The sequence below is a fragment of the Myxine glutinosa genome, chromosome 5 (genome assembly GCF_964187855.1).
Source record: "Myxine glutinosa chromosome 5, kmMyxGlut1.1, whole genome shotgun sequence".
NCBI lineage: Eukaryota > Metazoa > Chordata > Myxini > Myxiniformes > Myxinidae > Myxine > Myxine glutinosa.
Window position 1 is genome coordinate 197,212,597 of NC_136265.1, and position 22,597 is coordinate 197,235,193.

At 42.8% G+C, this 22,597-nt stretch overlaps 2 protein-coding genes across 3 annotated transcripts in view; both read right to left on the reverse strand.

The window, feature by feature from the left end:
* Nucleotides 1-3,937, reverse strand: part of LOC137426543 (uncharacterized) — an 82,682-nt gene extending 78,745 nt beyond the window's left edge. For both annotated transcript variants that reach the window (XM_078779329.1, XM_078779330.1), the window contains exons 1-2: nucleotides 3,239-3,937; nucleotides 2,183-2,295 (exon numbers count right to left, since the gene is read on the reverse strand). In XM_078779329.1, the coding sequence (XP_078635455.1) occupies nucleotides 2,183-2,295; nucleotides 3,239-3,304 (179 nt within the window). In that variant the 5' untranslated portion in view covers nucleotides 3,305-3,937. The remainder of the gene's footprint in view (nucleotides 1-2,182; nucleotides 2,296-3,238) is intronic.
* A 140-nt stretch (nucleotides 3,938-4,077) lies between these two features.
* The window catches only part of ZFAND3 (zinc finger AN1-type containing 3), a 183,763-nt gene continuing 165,243 nt past the window's right edge, over nucleotides 4,078-22,597 (reverse strand). Inside the window, exons 4-5 of the mRNA XM_068115156.2 lie at nucleotides 15,595-15,879; nucleotides 4,078-4,509 (exon numbers count right to left, since the gene is read on the reverse strand). Coding sequence (XP_067971257.2) covers nucleotides 4,355-4,509; nucleotides 15,595-15,879 — 440 coding nt within the window. The 3' untranslated portion in view covers nucleotides 4,078-4,354. The remainder of the gene's footprint in view (nucleotides 4,510-15,594; nucleotides 15,880-22,597) is intronic.

Sequence of the window (22,597 nt, forward strand, 5' to 3'; positions counted from 1 at the left end):
ATAGGTCAACCACCTTTTTCACATTCCTACAATCCTCAATTTTCATCCGATTGACTTAAAACTTGAATAGGATTTTCATATCAGCGAACTGAATTGAACAACCAATTATTTTGGGGATCACCATAGGCCAAAAGGTTAACATAGGCCTAAGGTTCACCACTATTTTTCAAATTTCCAAAATCCTCAATTTTCATCCGATTATCGTGAAATTTGAATCGGATTAACATATCAGTTAAGTGAATTCAACCAACAATTTTTGAGGTCAACATAGGTCAGTCACAATGTCAACATAGGCCAAAGATAAACCACTTTTCTTCAAATTTCTAAAATCATCAATTTTCATCTGATTGACTTGAAATTTGAATGGGATTTTCATATCGGCGAATTGAATTCAACCACCAACTATTTTTGAGGTCAACATAGGCCAAACAAAGTCAACATGGGCCAAAATAAAGGTCAATATAGGCCAAAATTCTAAAACTGTCAATTTTCATCCGATTAACTTAACATTTGAAGACGATTTGCATATCAGGTCACTGAATTCAACCACAAATTCTTTTTGAGGTCAAAAGTATGCTCTACTGAGTACCATTCTACTTTGTTCTGTTTTGCCAAGTGTCGCTCTATCAGTGATTTTTCATCTGTATGTCAGTCACCTACAGGTCACAATTTTCAACCGATCTTCATGAAACTTCCACTAAATGGAAGAGTTGGACATAAGCAAGAAGCCTATTGTTTTGGGGGTCAATAGGTCAACATAGGCCAAAGGTCACCAACTTTGTCAAATTTCTAAAATCCTCAATTTTCACCCAATTGACTTGAAATTTCAAGAGGATTTGCAAATCTGGTCACTGAATGAAACCACCAACTATTTTTGAGGTCAACATAGGCCATAAGGTCAACATCGGCCAAATTTCTAAAATCCTCAATTCTCATATGACTGAAATTTTAAGAGGACTTGCATACCAAGTCACTGAATTCAACCACTAATTTTTTTTTATTATCATTGGCCAACAACATATTTTAGGGATTTCACAAGTATCGTGCTATGCACGACCAATTTCTTGTTTGTTTGTTTGTCCGCACAGAATAAATATGATTTTCTATGCAACCGTTTGTCCGATTGACAGAAATTTTCACCATAGGCGAACCTCCTCCTGTATAATTTTTCAATGAGAATTATGACGTCATAGGTGACGTGGTACGGGCACCATCTTGGAAAAACCGAAAAACTTTGCACCTCTATATCTCTGAAAACGCTGCATTAAAAAATTGAGAAGTGGCTCATTGTAAAGAACTCTTCAAGGAGAATAACATATATTAATGATGATGTCATAGGTGCCTCCATTATGACGTCATAATTCGACAAGTACAAAACTTCATCCAATCAAGACGAAATTTGTTGAGCGTCAGAGGGATAAATTGGTGGAGAATTTGTTTTATTGATGACGTCATCGGTCACGTGGTTCGGCCGCCATATTTGTTTTAACACAAAAGCATTAAAAAACACTAAAAACATGGCTTGGCGAAGGTCTGCAATCTCTGATTGCTCTTTCTTGTTTGATTTTGTTTTAGGGATCATATTCGGAAAAATAAAAGTCAAGCAATGCAGAAGTCTTGATGAACTATTGTATACTGTGACACGTAAGCTTGCCTCTAGCTTCCAAGCACTATGTGGCAAAGTGATCAATTCCACGTCTGGGCAAAGAGTAGGGTGAACCTTGATGTTGTATTTTGTACGAAAAGAGACATTACAACAAAACAACAAAACAAAATCAACGTTGTTATAGAAGACTCAGTAAAATTCTTCCTTTGCAAGTTTACAATTTCCACCTCCTACTCCCTCTTCTTCTTTCTTATGCAGCACGTGGCTGCGGGTAGCGTCATTTGCTGAGGGTGTGGCTGTAACACTGATGCAATGCTCTGTAGGTTAGAGCAGGAATTTGCAATTTGTTTCGGATGCCGGCGATAGCTCACCTACTCTTTGCGAAGGACACCATGGGATCTTTGACGTCCACCAACTAATGTTGGCAGACGGGACGCCCAGTTTAACATCAATCCGAGGGACGGCACACACATTGATGCCTTTTTCTGCGTGTGAAGCACCACACTGTGAAATCACAATTCATAGTCGAGTCGAGATTCAAACCCAGGTTGGACAGTCAGAAGCTAGTGTGCATACCGATAGGCTGTCCTGCCTCCAACTTCTCTCCCCCATCCAATGAGGTGCACACTTCTACTGCATTCCTTTCTTTCCAAAATCGACCAACACTGGCAGCAATCCATATCAAGGCACTGCAGCGGGAAGGGGTTGAGGTTAGTTGATCAATTTCCAAAAGCCTTCCTGCACATGTACCAAATGTTTAGCCTTAATACTATTAAAAGAAAAACAATGGCAACTTTTTCCTGCTAAAGTTATGGTGCGTTTGCTTCCTGATAGCATGCTTAAAAGCTTTTAGGATAGTTTATCGAATGTGTTATAACTATTGCATTCACAACTGTCATTGGGACGCATCTGCGTGCGTGAAATGAGTCGTGAGGTTAAGCAATTGGTTCACTTTGTCTGTCTCTGTCTGTCTGTCTATGATCGAAGAATAACTTACTTTCAATTTAATTTTATATTTTGAATACTGCAGAACACAAATCGGAATATGATTCAGAACGCGAACCTGCAGTTGAGCAGTATTTTGGCCAATTGTACGGAATCTTGTCCCGATCGTGCATGCACACAGAGGAGTAAGGTAATTTATTTAGTCTGTCTGGCAGTCAAACAAAATTGAAAATCATTCCAAACAGGGAATTTCCTGTTTTTGGGGATCTCATAAATAAGGTAGTGTAAAAGACGCTGCATCAATGACGGTAAACTTCGGAATTTTTTTTCTACAACCTACAAAATATTTACTTTATTTCAATTAAATGATATACTTGAACCCTGTAGAACTCAAATCACATTTTTGACACTTTTAAAAACCTTCCGTTTAGCAGTACTTCGACAAAATATAACCGCATTTTACATAATCTCGACCAATCAATTTTGCCACTCGCAGGCCCTTCCCAAGTGATTTTTTTATTTAATTTTTTTTATTTTATAACTAAAGACACCTCAGGTAAGGTGTTCTATGAATTATCTAGTGTAACATGAAAAACAGTCAATAATCACACAGGGGGCCAGGAGAGGAGGGGAGTACATCAACTACTTGGCTACTCTCAACAGCTAAGCAAAAGGTGGCGCTTTTACCTGCTTGCTGGATTGAAGTCGCATCCAGATCATCATGGTGAACAAGTCTTTCATACAGAGCTCCATGGAGTATGGCTCTCATTGTGGGCTGGTGCTTCTGCTTCCAACCTTGCTCCTTATAAGGCTGTCAAACACAAGGTCTTCCGCACCATTGGAATCTCAAGACGAGGCAGACTCGCATGGACTGCAACTCTCGCACAGGTGGTAGGTTGGTGGGCCCCCTATTCCATATACAAGCTTACATCTGCACCTCCTGCCCTCTCCTCCCAAGTAGCCATCACAGGTTGCAGCTCTTCAAAGAAACCTTCTACTGCTCAACCTTCCCGAGTCCAGGCTGGTTGCCCCACCTCGAGGGAATCCCTTCTCCCCTCCACATAATTTGAATACTGAAAAAATGAGCACCATCTTTTTCAAAGGCTAGATCGTTTATTTGAGGACACTGATACTTTATAGATGCCCAACTATGTACAAATCCCTGCTATTACCAAACCAGCACAAAGCAACTGGCCAACCCATTGCTCATAAAACGCCTTGCTTGGCTGCTCCAGTATAATAATAATAATAATAATAATAATTATAATAATTATAATATGAACATTAGGCTGCTCCGAAAGAAGCTGAACTCCCAGCTTGCTTTGTGACATGATGGCCTTTTCATTGCATTGCAGCTTGGGAGTCAATGCAGCCAAACTCATGCAGTTAGAGGGTTACTAAAGGTAGCCTCGTAAATCAACAAGTGAAATGAAGAAGCGGCAACTCGTCATTAAATTAATCTTGCTATAGTGTGACACAAATGGTCACAACAACAACAACAACAAAAAAGCGACAACGTCAAATCAAACGCTTACATGGATTTATAGGAAGGTGATAATCGAGAGAAACGGATAAGCGAAAAAGAGAGAGAAATTAGGAATGGAAACTACAGAAGAGTCTGAGCAATATGGCGTACAGGAAGTAAGGCATACAGTAAGGTCGTGAGGATTATGGTTGAGGGATAAGCTCGGAGGGAGACAACAGGAATATTGGGAGGGCACGGTTTACAGGAAGATTTATTTTCCCTTCCCTTCCACCTCAGTTGGGCCGAAGTTGGTGAGTGAGCATTGAGTCACTTTGTCCTCAACAGCATTCCTCACCGAGGCGCTGGAAGGAGCGCCCGACACGCTTCTCTGGCTTCACCATCCTGCGAAGGGCCTCCTGGCGTCCTTCTCCCTGGTGGTCGAATGTGCAACCGTGCTGCTCTGGAAGGCGGTGCAGGCCACAGAACACTCGCTCTGCACACGCAAACAAGAACGCAACTGGTCAGCATACTTAAAAAGAGAACATGCAATAAAGATCAAAGAAACAAGTCAACCAAAAATATTAAAGGAAAACAGGCACATTCAACTAGAACGGCACCTGGTAGAGGTGTTTCACCTGTTCTCGTCAACCTACTCAACTCATTCACCAAGTTTTCTCATTACCCGTCTGTGGTGAAATGATCATTCCACAAACTCCGTAGCGTGAGCTTTTTTATTCAATCAAGTCTCAACCCATCGACAAAAGAATGGCAGACAGTAAGCAAGCGGTAATATAAAGTATTATTCTGCAAATGAGCCACGAGCAAGAAACATACGAAGCTTACCAACTCGAACTCAGTCTCAAGCAGACAGTCCCCTCACCCACAATCCAACTTACTTATAAAGGCGTGACCACTACAGAGAACTGCATCAGATGTAATACCATAATTTCATCACACCGTCCATAACGTAATTATATACAGTATATCGTTTTTGAAATCGAAAATGGGACCGAAAAACAACAACAACCACGGTTCCCGAAAAAGGCCAACCCCCGCTTTGCGGGGAAAAATGGCCTCTAAAGGTGGTTATATATTTTTTATATATCGTTTTTGAAATGTGGTGAATAGAATTTCCACAATTTCAAAATCAGAATCTTCACCAAAATCGACTTGATTCATCTTCATCACACACCCAACCTGTCCACCAAGTTTCGTCCGAATTAGTCCATAACTTTTTGGGACAGACATCTGTCAATAATTTTTTGAGACAGATATCTGTCCATACATTTTTGAGACAAACAGACATCTGTCCATAACCTTTTGAGACAAACAGACATCTGTCCATCACTTTTTGAATGGATTTTTGAGACAAACAGACCTGTTCACAGACAGACGGCCAAACAGGGGTGAAAACATAATAAACACCCACCTTCGGTGGCAGAGGTAACAATTGGCATCTATGTTAAATCCCCTTTTTACCCTCGCCAGAGGAGAGGGTATTGCATTTAGGTCCGTTTGTCTCTTTGTCTGTTTGTTTGTCCGCATAGAATAAATACTGTTTTCTCTGCAACCGTTGCTCCGATTGTCAGGGAATTTTCACCATAGGTACAACTCCACTTGTATAATTTTTTAATGATAATTATGACGTCACGGGTCACGTGGTACGGCCGCCATCTTGGAAAAATCGAAACACTTTGCACCTCCATATCTCGAAAAGCGCTGAATAGAAAAATTGAGACATGGATCATAGTAAAGAACTCTCCATGGTGAATAAAATATGTTAATGATAATGTCATAGGTGACTCCATTATGACGTCATAATTCGACAAGTACAAAACTTCTTCCTATCAAGATGAAATTTCTTGAGTGCCATGTCGGCATAAACTGGTGGAGAAAAAAATAAATAAGGATGACGTCATCAGTTACGTGGTTCGGCCGCCATCTTGGAAAAATCGAAAAACTTTGCACCTCTATATCTCCGAAAGCGTTGAATAGAAAAAAATGAGACATGGCTCAATGTAAAGAACTCTCCATGGGGAATAAAATATGTTAACAATAGCAATCAGAGATTGCAAACCCTCACCAGGATGTATTTTCAGTGGTTTTTAAGGCTTTTGTGTTAAAACAAATATAGCGACCGAACCACATGACCGATGACGTCATCGTTATTTGTTTTCTAAACTAATTTATTCCTTGATGATGCTCAAGAAATTTCATCTTGATCGGATGAAGTTTTGTACTTGTCGGATTAGGACGTCATAATGGAGGCACCTATGACATCATCATTAACATCATTTATTCCCCATGGAGAGTTCTTTACAATGAGCCATGTCTCAATTTTTTCTATTCAGCACTTTCGGAGATATAGAGGTGCAAAGTTTTTCGGTTTTTCCAAGATGGCGCCCGAACCACGTGACTGATGACATCTTTTTTTTTATCACCACCACTTTATGCCGTCATGTCGCTCAAGAAATTGCATCTTGATTGGATGAAGTTTTGTACTTGTCGAATTATCGAATTATGACGTCATAATGGAGGCCTTTGGCCGAGAGAGTTAAAAATTGGGCACAGTCTATTCCAGGGCAAGACAAATATGTGTGTAAAGTTTGGCGATTTTATGTGTAACCATGTAGACGTAGTACTGCACACAAACAGACAAACCAACCAACCAACATATTTGCCGGAATATACTTTTTTTTTTAAAATCGGCCATTAGTGACCGATGGCATCATCATTATTTGTTTTCTAAACTAATTTATTCCTAGATTATGCTCAAGAAATTTCATCTTGATCGGATGAAGTTTTGTACTTGTCAAATTATGACGTCATAATGGAGGCACCTATGACATCATCATTAACATATTTCATTCCCCATGGAGAGTTCTTTACAATGAGCCATGTCTCAATTTTTTCTATTCAGCACTTTCGGAGATATAGACTTGCAAAGTTTTTCGGTTTTTCCAAGATGGCGGCCGAACCACATGACCGATGACGTCATTATATTTTTTCTCCACCAGTTTATGCCGACATGGCGCTCAAGAAATTGCATTTTGATTCGATGAAGTTTTGTACTTGTCGAACTATCAAATTATGACGTCATAATGGAGGCCTTGGGCCGAGAGAGTTAAAAATTGGGCACAGTCTATTTATTCCAGGGCAAGGCAAATATGTGTGTAAAGTATGGTGATGCTATGTGCAACGATGTAGATGTAGTACTGCGCACAAACAGACAGACAAACCAACCAACCAACATACTTGCTGGAATCTATTCCGGCAAGTAACAAACAGACTCAAATGCAATACCCTCTCCTCTGGCGAGGGTAATGATGATGTCATTGGTGCCTCCATTATGACGTCATTTTTTGACAAGTCCAAAACTTCATCCGATCAAGATGAAATTTCTTGAACATAATATAGGAATAAATTAGTTTAGAATTTTTTTAAATGGTTACGTCATCTGTCACGTGGTTCGGCCGCCATATTTGTTTTAACACAAAAGCCTTAAAAACCACTGAAAATACATCCTGGCGAGGGTTTGCAATCTCTGATTGCTCTTTTTCTTGTTTATACTTCTAAACAGGAAGCAAAATTAAAGGTGAATTTTCACTGATGTTATCACTATTCACAAGATAAGCAAGTGGAGCGTGGATGCAAGTTTGCCATGATATCATATCGGCTTTACATACTAGGCCAAGAGTGCAAAGCATGTATCCCATATTAAGCTACAGCACAAACAGTACAATACAATATTCCAGACTCAAGAGGTCTTATATAGAAATCGTGTTAAGTATGCACAAAGCCTTTTTCACAAAGCCAGCGTACCATTGGAGTGTTGAGAACTGATCAAAAAGTAAAGCACAAGTGGTACAGTCAGAAACCGTTTCAGATTTCTGAACAGGGTGTGGGGACAGGCATATAAAAAAGGTAAGATGTTAAAAGGTAAAAGGTAACATGTAAAAACAAAAAACAAACAAAAAAAAAACCGCTCAATTAGAAAAATCCTTTTTCAAATCACGTCGCACAACAACATAATTAAAGGATCATATTCGTAAAGAGCTACAGTTCATATCACTATTAGTCGAGAAACGTTTCTACACAAGAACCAATCTTGGACGTCCGAAGCAGGATACTAGAATGAAGGAGGCTCATTTGTTCAGGGTACCAGAGATAACTCACCTCCCTCTTCTTGAAACAAGTGTGGGATCTTTAATGGAAACCCCCAAAAACTGGCAGATGGGTTCTCCATGCGGCTAAGCGTCCATTCAATGGACGGGGACTACATTTATGGCCTGCACGTATAACACCAGGACGACAGTTTATCGCCGAGTCGAGATTCAAACTCGGGCTAGACAACTTAAAGGCGAGTGCACTTGTGTCCAAGCTATCCTGCCAGCCCATCACACAACATAGGAATTACATCAAAGATTAAAATTTCCATGATTTCATCAAAATCAAGATGTACGTTTCCAAAGAGTCAATCATAACAAAACAAAGTGTGGTGGGTGAATTGAACTCACTTTTTCCAAGCGCTAAATCCTACAAACAAAAAGGGTGATTATTATATGTAGGGGAGAGAGGAAATAAATGGGAATGGGATCATCCTACAATCTTACTATAATTCACCAAATGTCCGTCCATCTGTCCGTCCGTCCGTCCGTTCGAAGGTACCGCAAAAACGGCTGAACCGATCGCAACGATATTTTGGGTAGGGTAATCCGAGGACCCCTGGAGTAAAATAGGCGATATTGTTTTTCCAATTTTTCCAAGTTGTCTAATTTTCCAGTTTTTCCAAACACGATGGAATAATATTCACCGATATGAACAGTGATGTGGCTTTGGTTGAAATTCTACGTACCAGGAGAGAGTAGATCGACTCCTGACGAACTCTTCCTATATAAACGTGCGGCTCCGAAGTAACATGGCAGCGTGTGCAAAGCGACCGAGAAACAGGTGTAGCGGCCACTTCCGTTTTGCGGAATTCAATCGTTTTTCAAAATGGGTGGGCGCCATGTACTGTTTAGATTTTGATGATTTGCGTGTGATATGATTGAACGGATGTTTATATGAATCGTTTAAAATGAAAAAAGCCTTCAAGTTCTGATATTTTGCCTTTTCATTTGGACTTCCCAATTGAAGCCCCGCCCGTAGGTCGGGTACCGTTGCTAGTTTACTCAATTTACTATTTTTGTTTCCAGGTTGCTAAGGTCAATGAGGTGCCAGCGACGTTGTTTTGTGACGTTTTTCTCTCCACAGTCAATGGGACAAATTGAGCAGAAATCGCTCCCTCTTCACCCTCTACCACCTTCCATCAGGGTTTATCTGCGTTCTACCCTCTAAATTCTGTGTATAAGGCGAGACAGCAGCATGTATCATTTTCAGTCTTATTTTATGACTTCGGTCAGAGTCACAATCAAAGCGCCGATTTCCCAGACTCAGAACGGGCACTCCAAGCATTATGGCACCAACTATGGTCCAATTATTTTAGTTAACAGTGTTTAGATCGCATTGCTTGGATAAAATATCACAAATCCACTCTGAGCGAGCCCTTATGGCATTCCAGGGGCAGCTTATTTCACCAACGAAGTGGAACCTAAATCTGTTATTTCTGCCAAAACACACGCATCGGCTACATTTCCGTTTACATTTTCCCATGAGATTTTAATTATGGCGTACGACTAATCAAAAGCTCGTAATCTCGGACTTCAAATGCCGATGGCTTTCGCTCCAGCATGCGTCGATTCGGGCTGCCTTTCACTCCACAAGCATTTCAAACAAATTGCAGGCCTCCTTTCACAAGCAATTAGCAGCACAACCGATGTCAAATTCAAACCGGATGTCCTGTTTCAGAGATGTCGGTCCACATCTCCGTCGTCATGTCGTCAAGTCATGGTCTTACTCTACCACAACCTTACATTTTGTGTGTAAAAAATATAGAAAGGGAAGCGTGGAATGAAGAAAAGAAGGGAAGGAAGTTGAGCAAGGAGAAAGGAAGGCGCGTTGCAAGAGAAAATGGAAGATGATTCGGAAAAGAATAAGGATAAGGGGGTGGAAGGCAAGCGAGGTATGCATGGAACATATGGGATGGCGTGGGGGCAGGGGCATATGGGGTAGGTGGGGTTAAAATCCAATATATTGTATACATATTTAATTTGTCGTTGGCTTACGAACAAACGAATAGCTTGATACCTGATCCTTCAAAACCCTTTCGGGAAATCTCAGTGCTAGCAGAGGGTCGACATGGAGAAGTTGTGTTTGGAGAGGAAGACCGCAGTGCGTAACGAGCGAAGCATGCCTGATTGTTCAATTAGCAATTTATCGACCTGCAGGAGTCCATGTATTACTGCCAAATGAAGCATTTCGAAGTAGGTGCACATTAATGGCCATTTCATAAAGACCCCGCCCCCCCCCCCCCCCCCCAAAAAATAAAATACCGAGCAATGTGTTTTCCAGCATTTTCATTAGAGGTGCGTTAAAATCAATCTTGCACATTTTATTCTTTGACTGCACTGTACTTTAGAACGTAGAACAGATTCAACATTGAAGCATGACAGTTCATGAAGACAACACACATTTTCTGTAAAAGAACGTACTAAAAATTAACTAAACTGTGAATGAGAAAGAGGCCTGAGAGGCAGAGACGCGTGATGCCCGAGAGGCATTCAGAGACGCAATGCCTGACAGGCAGTCAGAGAGAGGTTTCGCCTGAGAACAAGTTAGTTAGACGTGACGCCCGAGAGCCAGTCAGAGATGCGACACCTGAGAGACAGTCAGAGTGGCGCGACGCCCAAGAGCCAGTCAGAGAGACGAGACACCCGAGAGCCAGTCAGAGAGACGAGACACCCGAGAGCCAGTCAGAGAGACGAGACACCCGAGAGCCAGTCAGAGATGCGACACCTGAGAGACAGTCAGAGTGGCGCGACGCCCAAGAGCCAGTCAGAGAGACATGAGGCCCGAGAGCCAGTCAGAGAGACATGAGGCCCGAGAGACAGAGACAAGGCCTGAGAGACAGTCAAAGACGCGACGCCCGAGAGCCAGTCAGAGAGACGCTGCGCCGAAGAGCCAGTCAGAGAGACGCGGCGCCCAAGTGCCAGTCAGAGAGACGTGACGCCCAAGTGCCAGTCAGAGAGACGTGACGCCAAAGTGCCAGTCAGAGAGACGTGACGCCCAAGTGCCAGTCAGAGAGACGTGACGCCCAAGAGCCAGTCACAAAAACATAACACCCGAGAGCCAGTCAGAGAGATGCGACGCCCGAGAACCAGTCAGAGAGATGCGACACCCGAGAGCCAGTCAGAGAGACGCGACACCCGAGAGCCAGTCAGAGAGACGCGACACCCGAGAGCCAGTCAGAGAAACGCGACACCCGAGAGACAGTCAGAGAGATGCGACACCTGAGAGATAGTAAGAGTGGTGCGACGCCCAAGATCCAGTCAGAGAGACATGAGGCCCGAGAGACAGAGACAAGGCCTGAGAGACAGTCAAAGACGTGACGCCCGAGAGCCAGTCAGAGAGACGCGACACCCAAGTGCCAGTCAGAAAGATGCGACGCCCGAGAGCCAGTCAGAGAGACGCGACGCCCAAGTGCCAGTCAGAAAGACGCGACGCCCAAGAGCCAGTCAGAGAGACGTGACGCCCAAGTGCCAGTCAGAGAGACGCGACGCCCGAGAGCCAGTCAGAGAGACATGAGGCCCGAGAGACAGAGACAAGGCCCAAGAGACAATCAAAGACACGATGTCTGGGATACAGTCAGAGACGAGAGGCCCAATAGATGGCCAGAGATACGAGGCCAGAGAGACAGTGAGACATGTGAAGCTTGAGAGTCGGTCAAAGAGACTCGAAATAGAGACAGACATGAGACCCAAAATGGATAAATATGGCATACTCAAACCTGTGCTTTTAGTGTCTTAACATTTTCTCCACAGGGTGGCGGGATCGCTCAATTGGTAGCTTGTTGGCCAGAGATATCCACTGAATTCTATCTGAGGGAGGATTTGCTGATGCAGTGCCAGCAGAGGCACAGTATCTAAAATCATGGTTTCTTTAGAATGGGAAGCAAAGGCCTGAGAGGAAAGACGCTTCAAGTCCGCATTTCAAGGTGGTCTTGTCCGCATTTTGATTGTGGATGGAAAAAGCCCATACAATCTATAAATGTGATTATGCCATTATATGCTGCACTCTCGCCAAAAACAAATGAAGTAAGGTTCTGCTCTCGTTATGAGCAAAGAGTGCTCAATATAACAGTACAAAAGTTGATTCATTGACCTACTTTTGTGTCCCCATCTGAAGAGACAGCTCATCCAGGTTCATATCCTGTATACTATCCAAGTTATTGTCGATTGATGTCCTTGCAGTTAAAGTTGAAGTACACCAATGTCTAATCTCTCCGTCATGCATACAATTTATGTACAAGCTTTTCTATGACCTCGTTTTTTCAAAATCCTAAATCGAATTTTTCTAAATACTAAATCAAAGCTCATGTAAGAGTGAACACATAAAACATATGATAAAGGGAGTGGGAGACAAGAGGAAAGAACAACAGTAAGGAACAGGAATATCAGGAGATCTGTGGAAGAGAGGGGGCTGGGGTGGGTACACGGGATAAACAAGATGGACACCATAGGGAATTTCGGGAAAGAAAACAGGGAATCTGAAGGAGGTGAGCTTGGGGTGGATTAACATGGGAAGAAAAGATCAAGGTTTTGGATGGGGAAGATTACAGATGGTGGTGAACAGCTGTTTTAAAGACCTGGAGGGAGGAGTGGGATTGAAGAGAGTGAGGGATTTTGTTCCAGAGGCAGGAAAAAAGAGAAATGAAAGAGTGAAGGTGAGCAGAGAGTCTTGATTTATAGCATTTTCACCAGAGAGGATTACTGGCAGACCTTGTGAGTCCTACAGGAATATTTGGGGGACAGAGAACAGACAGAGCAGGGCTGCAAGGCCGGAGAGGAGTTGGGAGAAGATAGAAACACTGCCAACCTGCCTGCAGTGAGCGAGTGAAAGGCCAACAGAATCAGCTTCATCACGGGAGATACAAATGATTCTAAAAGCCTTGGTTTCTACAGTATGAAGCCGAGCTAGGTGTGAGGCAGGAGCACCAGCGCAGAGGGGACAGCAGTACTCCATCAAGCTGTGGATGAAAGCCTTGTATGTGGTGAGGAGCTCAGTAGTGCCAAGGAAGGACTTCACATGATGGAGGATGCCCAGTTGGAGGCCAGCTTGGAAATGTGGTTTTCCCAGGAAAGATCATGGCAGATAGTGAGCCCCAAAAGCTTGAGTGACAGAACTTCTTCGAGAAGATTGTTGAGATAGTAGATGGGAGGGTTTTCCAGATGGTCTTTTCGGAGAGACAAGGTGAGAGCATGGGATTTGTCAGGATTGAAAGACAAATTGCACGTGTTTGACCAGCTTGTGATTTTATCCAAGTCTGCAGAGAGTGAAGAGGCTGCTGCCTGCCAATCTAAGTGATGAGATATAGAGCAGCAAAGGGTGGAGTTATCAACAAAAAGATAAAGAGGATTATCAGGAGTCAGAGAGATCATTGATAAAGATTAGAAAATGCACATGGCCCAGAACACTGCCTTGAGGAACTCCAGCCTGGACAGGAAGAGGAGATGAGAGAATTTCATTTAGAGCCACACATTGATTACGACAGGAGAGAAAGTCCGTGAGCCATGACCCATGAGTAGAGGTTCCCATGGATACCATAACTGGAGAGTTTAGAGAGCAGGTCGGGGTGCCAGACCGCATCGAAGGCACGAGATAGGTCAAGGCCGTGAGTTGTTCCGTGTGAGTGAATGGTGTAAAGAAGTACGTGAGATGTTCTGTGTGAGTGAACAGTGTAAAGAAGGCCGTGAGATGTTCCGTGTGAGTGAATGGTGTAAAGAAGGCCGTGAGATGTTCCGTGTGAGTGAACAGTGTAAAGAAGGCCGTGAGATGTTCCGTGTGAGTAAATGGTGTAAGGAGTGCTGAGAGTTGTTCCATTTCAGTGAACAGTTTAAGGAGGGCTGTGAGGAGGTCTGTGAGTCGTTCCTTGTGAGTAAATGGTGTAAGGTGGGCCGTGAGTTGTTCCAAGCTTGGAATCTCCCGCGATGAAGCTAACTCCGAGGGTCTTTCACTCTCTCACCGCAGGCAGGTTGGTGGTCTTTGTCTTCACCGACTCCTCTCTGGCCTAGCTCCCCCAGCTCTGTCTGTGCTGTATCCCCCAAATATTCATGCAGAACGCACATGGACTGTCAGCAACCCTCTTCTTGTGAAACTGCCAAAATCAAGACTCTATGCTCACCTTCACTCTTTTATTCCTATTTTTTCCCACCTCTGGAACAAACTCCCACACTCTCTTCAATCCCACTCCTCCCTCCAGGTCTTTAAAACAGCTGTTCACCACCATCTCTTATCTTCCCCCATCCAAAACTTTGATCTTTTCTACCCCCGTTAATTCACCCCAAATCCACCTCTTTCAATCTCCGACTTCATTCCTGAAATTCCTAGTAGTGTCAATTTGTTTTATACCGTGTACCCCTTCCCTCCGCCCCCCCCCTTCCCTCTCCCTTCCACAGATCTCCCGATGTCCCCTGTTCTCTGTTGTGCTTGTGTGTTTCCCTCTCTTTCCCCATATTGTCACCACCTCACATTATTGTTTTATGTGTCCGTTTATGTTTTTTGTGTTTTATGTGCTGTGTGTTTAATGTGCTCGCTCTAACACGAGCCTCGATCTTGTATACAAAAAAATAAAAATAAAAATAAAAATCGGAGAAAAAACAAAACAAAATTCAGTTTCCTAGTTTTTCTTATTTACTTGAAGGTAACTGTGATGTTGAATTTACTTTCACAGAAATTTGAATTATTATATACCAATATTGAACACTTGTAACTTCCCACAAATGTTCAATGGGGGAATAACAACACAAGAGTGAAAATAACCCAAACCTTTGCACAGTCCGACCGTTTTTATTGCAATTTACCTTTTGCATTCCAATTTTCCCCTTCGCTCACAAATTGAGAAGGCACTGCCAATGGGGGAAGAAATGGCCCCTGGACACGTCACTGATAGAGCAAGGAAAGGGACAGGAAGCAGACTTGACAAGTAGGAGCTTTAGATCCTTGGCAAAATAAGTTTTAATGTTGCAGATCACGATTCTCCAAGGAAAGAGAGGCACTGGAGGTTGTAGACGAACAGCACTGAGAATTGGACACGAAGGCAATCAGCGAGGTTTAATTGGTGGAACGCAAGCCACGGACACTTTTATAGTTCAAGCCCTGACCACTGGGCCACGGCAGCACCCAACTATGTGCTGAAGGGCCTGGTTAATGAAGCGCTAACTCTTGCTACGGAGAGGCCAATGAAGGGGGCACGGAATAACCAGCAGAGCCGAAAAATCCACCATAACTGTCTTTTTTACCAACTACTTTAGCTTCATCATCAAATCAGCAGCCTGCTTTGGAAATATGAGAGAGAGTAAGAAAGGTTGGTTTGAAAAGGGAACAAGTGATTTGATAAAGTGAGGGCGATCGAGATTTAGGGAGAGGCAATTCATTGTACATTTAACGAGGTTGCGATGGCAGATAGCATTTGTTAGCTCACCACATCGGCAGAGGCCTAGCTGTTGCTGAACCAATTCCAGCTTTGCCCGGCAAGAGAAGCAACGATGCTTGTTCTTCCGTGCATGTGCAGGCCGGTTCCAATCGTCCACCATTTGCTCTTCCTCTCTGGTCACCTGCTCCCCACTGGGTGGATGCTCCTCTTCAATAGCTGCACCCATGTCCTTTTCCCTTGAAACATCGACTTCTTCGACCAGCCTTGCTCTCTTCCTGCAAGGCGCTTCCATTACCCCACTTCCTGATTGATCATATCCTGCCTCTTTACAAGCTGCAAGGAAAAATACAAAATGTATTAAAGAGTGTTAACTCTATTGGTCATCCTTCTCTAGGATCTAACCAGATAGGCCTATGACCTTGTCACTGCAAATGACATCATAACTGCATTTTGTGTATTATCAATTGTGACAATCAATCCCACAAATGATAGAATAGCGATGATTGACGACAGCAGTCCGTTTGCCTGTTATGGTAGTGGATCAGCTCATCCCCAAATTGTTCAATAGCGAATCTCAACAGTGGATTTCCCCAAAACATGAGTTGGGAAAGTGCAGGTTTACAGCCTTGATAAATGTGGGGATGAAGTTTTGGTGTTTCACCTTCGTCGGAGCAAAAGGGTCTTTTATTTTTGCCCCGTTGAATGGTAGTGCTCGAAACGTCCCCTCATCTTGATTAACACAGCCATAAATTTGCACTTTCTCAACTCCTGTTTGGGAAAATCCATCGTTGGCTTGTGTGTAAATGCAATCCGATGCTCGCCGTTACCCAAGGTTCCTCGTTACCATATCAATAGCGTAGGTATGTGTATATAACCCAACATACAAGACATTGCATGACGTCATGCTTTAGAAAAACATTATACAAGGGATTGAGGAAAAATGGTGAAATAACATTCCACTTCATGGTTTGTTGAAAACTTTTGAAATATCAAATGGGGAAAAGGGCGGGGGCAGGTGTGGTGTTTGTGCAAAACAAATGACATTTTAAAGTCAACTTTCAACATGGTTATTCAAAAAGTGAGCAAAGCTAATGTAAGTGGCAAATCATACACACGAAAGAGCATCCACAGAGAAGGGAGAGACGATGTACAAACAAGGGAATGGAAATAAAAAGTTAAATTTGTCGCTTGATCAAAACACAAATTACACATGTGGTAAGACAATCAAAATACATAACAAACTGCAGCTCAGAGTTGGGGAAAAAAAAGTGAGAAAAATGTCCCGCAAAGCATATTTAGCTCGAAGATCATTCACAACAAAACAAACGATTTTATGAAGACATAGAAAAGTGTTGTTTTAAGCAGTGTTTACAGGTGAAGATTTGTGCGCTTGCAGAACAGGAACAGGTACTTTGTGAACACCATAGTATGGGAGGCAAATGGTGTTGGAGATGCATCATGAAGTGCACTTATTCGACGGCTGCACACCACCATTCCACACAAAGCTAGATCAGGCATCAGGTCAGGGAGAAATGGGATTTTGCAATTTTGTGCTCAATCATCATTAGGACAATTCATCAGGATGGCACACACAGCCGTGTGTACTTCCCTAGCAACCACAGCAACAACAGCAACTACCAAGCGCAAAGAAAGAAAGATGGCATGTTTACGAAGGCAAATGAGGGCTCTGCCTGGATTGGGGGATAAATTATTCCTTGACTGTTTCAGCAGTCCAAAACGCAGACCCCAAACTCAAACCCCAAACGCAGTAGGATAAGGGTCATGAGACAGACAACAATTCAAAGATTTGGGAAAAATGGTGGAGGACCAAAAAAGTGGGGAAGCCAACCAAACTCCAAATTTGAGGGGAAACCGACCAAACTCCAAATGTGGGGGAAAAAAAACCAACCAAACTTCAAAGATGGGAGGAAACTGACCAAACTCCAAAGGTGAGAGCAAACTGACCAAACTCCAAAGGTGAGAGGAAACTGACCAAACTCCAAAGGTGGGAAGAAACCGACCAAACTCCTAAGGAGGGTTAAACCGACTAAACTCCTAAGGTGGGGTAAACCAACCAAACTCCGAGTAGAAGAGTACCACCAAATATGTCACAAACAAATGCGCAAAAACAGTTATCAAATAATACCTGCGTAGAACAAGACTGATCCTGAAAACATAATCATCTCGAAGGAACAAAATGAAAGCAATAAACCAACTCACAATACCAGTATCCCAGTACAGCTGTGGAATAATAAACTGGCCAGAATCAGAAATCAATAAACTGGATATCAAAACAAAGAAACATCTCACCATCCACAAAATGTTTTACAAAAAATCAAAGCATCCCAAGAATGTACCTGATGAGACAAGAGGGAGGTAGCGGCCTGATGGAGCTCAACCAAGTGCACAGAATGACAACTGTAGGATTGGCCGAATATGCGAAAAGTGTAACAAGACTACCAAATCCAATTTGTAAGCAAACACGAAAATGACAAACCAGAGAAGGTATCCCGAACCCACCGAGCAAAAAATTTCCAAAGACAGGTGCGAATGGAAGACGTCACACAAGAAACCAAAATAACGAGTACAGCCATAATAATTGCTACAAACGACAAAGAAAATATAAAACAAAATATCAACAGATATACACCGACAACTGGGAAAACGATAAAAGAGCAGGAAGATGTAAAAAAAAAAAAGAGTTGTGCATATTGGTAGTAGACAAAGAAGGCTCTTTGGAATGGCTAAGAAGAGGTCAGCTCAACTGGTATTGAGAACAAATCATTATAGATGCCCAAGACCAAGGACGCCACACAAATGGCTTTGAGAAAATGGCAGGACTTAGTCTATCGGACAAGTGTAGGTTTTGCAAGGTCGAAACAGAAAGTATGAGCCACCTCATATCCATCGGGTTATTAACAAAAAAAACAACAAAAAAAAAAAACCATGTCAGAGCAGTTGTACAACCAAAGGCAAAACAAAGAATGAATGATCGTTTTAAGGCCATTTTCCCCGCCAGAGCGGGGGTTAGCCTTGCGGGCCCCATGACAATCATGGTTCCCTGTTTGAGGCAATGTTTTTATGGCCGGATGCCCTTCCTGACGCCAACCCTTGGTCGCCTCTTACGATGCGCAGGGATACGGTGTACCTATTCTAAACCGGGGTACACACCGTGATCATTCATCCCAGCAAGCTGGTACTCAATTTGCCGACCTCGGAAGGATGACAGGCTGAGTCAACCTCCCCCCCCCCCCCCCCCGTTAATTCAGCGATCGACCGGGATTCAAACCCAGGATCCTAGGATCCCAAGCCGGCACCCTAACCGCTAAGCCAACACCAGGCTCAAAGGCACAATAAAGCATGTCGAGTAATCCATCGGCATATCTGAAAAAGTCTCAATACCCCAGTTCCAGAAAACTTGTGGAAACATGAACGAAAAGCTATTACTGAAAACAAGGAAGTAATGTTCACGTATGACCAAATGATCCCATAAAGCGTGAACACAGAAAACAAAGCATTGTGACCGGATATAGTACTGAGGTACAAAAAAGAAGAGAAAGCATTGCTTATTGAGGTGTCACTCCTCAGTGATGTTGGTCTGAGCAACAAAAATCAAGAAAATGGCCAAATACCAAGATCTCAAAAATTAAGTGGAAAGATCCTGGAAGCTGAAGAGTGCTGAAATTGTACCAGTGATTATTGGAGCAACGGGAATGATAAAAAAGAACCTTACAGAGATCTTAAAAATTATCCCTGTGAATATTATGACAAGCAAAATGCAGTTGGAAGCTGTCCGAGGTTTTGGCGACGATCCTCAAAAGAGCCCTCGGAACAAAACTTTGAGAACAAGACAACATCACAAACTGTCCATGAATCATGATCCCTTTCTGAAACAGAGATGGGATGCTTCGAGACCTGGGAGGACTCCGTTCCACTTCCTGAAACCCACATATGGAGATAACCAACGACACACACGCACACCTCGTCCATTTATAACAAAAACATATATAAACAAATCATCTTATGTCTATATGTACACGAGCAAATACCACCCATCGCTTCGCTGATGGGAATACCAAGGCTGACCAAAGGAAATTGTAATACCCTCCATCACCACCAACAGGTGGCACAACACAGTATACATTTACATAGAGAATTTACGCCCACCTCCCCCACTCCCCTACGTAAGGTCACGGCCACATAGTCCATGTTAACCCCCACAAAAATTGTATTTGTACCCAGAGTTTGTACCCAGAGTCCTTCCTTGGCACAACTGAGCTCATCACCACATACAAGGCTTTCATCCGCAGCTCAATGGAATACTGTTCCCCCCTCTGGGCCGGTGCTCCTGCCTCTCACCTCGCTCGGCTTCACGCTGTTGAAACCAAAGCTTTCAGAATCATTGGAATCTCCCGCGATGAAGCTAACTACGAGGGCCTTTCACTTTCTCACCGCAGGCAGGTTGGTGGGCTTTCTGTCTTCTAATTCTACAGACTCCTCTCCGGCCTTGCTCCCCCAGCTCTCTCTGGGCCCTGTCTCCCAAATATTCCTGCAGGTCGCACAAGATCTGCCTGCAACCCTCTTATGGTTAAACTGCCAAAATCAAGACTCTCTGCTCACCTTCACTCCTCTTTTCTCCCACCTCTGGGACAAACAACCTCACTCTCTTCAATCCCACTCCTCCCTCCAGGTCTTTAAAACAGCTGTTCACCACCATCTCTTATCTTCCCCCATCCAAAACCTTGATCTTTTCTACCCCCGCTAATTTCACCCCAGATTCACGTTTTTGAAATACCAACTTCCTTCCTGGAAGTCCTTGCGTTTTAAACTTCTCCCACCCCTCCCCCATATCCCATGCCTCCTCCCCCAAGCCCTCCCACAGATCTCCCGATGTCCCTGCTCTCAAATGTTGTTTGTGTGCTTCCCCTTCTCTCCCCATCTTGTCTACCTCTACCCTTAGTATATGTTTTGTGTGTCTGATTTTTTTTGTGTGATAAATGTTAGCTCTTTCACGAGCCTCGATCCTGTATACAAAAAAACAAAAAAACAAACAAAAAAAAAAAGATGTGGACGTTCATAAGGGACAAATAGAGCCACAGATATAGAGATATAGAGATAGATAGAGAGGGGGGGGGGGGGGGGGGGGAGGAGAGAGAAAATGTCGTATTTATTATATACTCAAAGGCAAAAGTTATTGTGACACACAAACAACAAACAGAATCAGTGTTAAACTTTTACTGCCGCGAATGAAATGTTATTACATGGAAAGACAAATGTTTCAAGGTATGGTAACGATCAACAGTCCATAAGAACAGTGCACCTGGCATATGCAAATGAGCCACAACACAAGAGGGGGTTCACAAGCAAGTTCACACAGTCAGTAGCGAGTGTGTCCACCTTGTGCATTGATGCAGGCCTGGCACCTTCGCCTCATTGAGGCCACTAAACGTCGATGAAAGTCCTTGGGAAGATCATTCCATATCCGAGGAAGGATTTGGTGGAGTTCCTGCAGCGTTTTTGGAGGATTCGGATGACGTCATAAACGTCGCTCCATTTCATCCCAGACGTGTTCAATGGGTGACAAATCAGGGGATCTTGCAGGCCAGGGTAGCACATTAACATTGTTCTGATTAAGATACTGCTGTACAACTCGAGCAACGTGTGGTCTGGCATTATCGTGTTGAAACGTCACTCTAGGGCCGTTCTGTTGCAAAAACGGTAAAGCGGCCATTTGCAAAATCTCGTCTCGGTACCTCACAGCATTCAAGTTCCCCTCAATCAGAATCATTGGCGTTCTTGCTGCAGCTGTTATCCCACCCCAGATCATAACGCCCCCACCTCCAAAACGATCCCCTTCCAGAACACATGGCCTGATGTAACGTTCACCTGTGCACCTGTAGACACGTGTCCTACCGTCAGCTCGGTGAAGCTGTGCCAAATGGTGTTTCTATGGACGTTGAATCGACGAGCAACATCACGCTGCGAGGTACCAGACTGAAGCATACCTATAGCTCTCCGTCTGTCATTTTCCCCGAGGTGTGGCATGTCGAACTTATTCCAAAACGATGAATAGAGGTGTTTTTCTGACTTCTGCACTTCTTAAGACTGCATTGAGTGGAAATGATAAGCGTCTGGTTGTCTGGCCTTTTAAAGTGAACATTGCTGGCCATTTTTCTCGAATATGTCATGCTTCTTGCAAATTTCATGCAATTCGAACAACAACTGCTTGGTTGCGTTTCTTCGACCATTTTAACACACTCTTTCTCTGGTTCAAATCCAAAAATTCATTCACAAGATTACCAATGAAAAAATTCCATGTCACAATAACTTTTGCCTCTGAGTATATATATATATACATACGTATATATATATACATATATACATATGTATATATATATATATATACATATAAATATACATATATACACAAAGAATTAAGTTAAGCACCCCCCCCGTTTTTTTACAACCTCGCACATTACAAGTTTGTTGTCGTCAAAACAGTGTAATATACCCATGATATTGCTATATTTTCTGGAGAAGTGATATTATGGTCACATAAAAACATAACAATCATGCCGTTTTCAATATTTTATTCTGAATAATTTAAGGTGAAATTTTTTGGGAATTTTAGGCATATTTTCACCTCAATTTAAGTATGGAGCTATAGGTCCATCACGGACAGTGTGGATGACGTTTATGTTTTCTAACGTACAGTCATTGTTCTGAGAAGACCTCTAGCGATCTTTGCGTCAATAACGTGTGTAGGACCCACGTGATCGGATCACTGACTCAACCAATCACTTTTTTTCACTTTGATCACTCAATTTCATCAATGGATAATTGCTAATGTCATACCAATCATTATTTGATCTCACATACCTTAGAATATATGCCAATGTATACATATACACAAAGAATATATATTAGGGGGTGCTTACCTTAATTCGTTGTGTAGGGGTGCTTAACTTAATTCTTTGTGTATATATACATATATATATACATATAAATATACATATATATACATATATATATACATATAAATATACATATA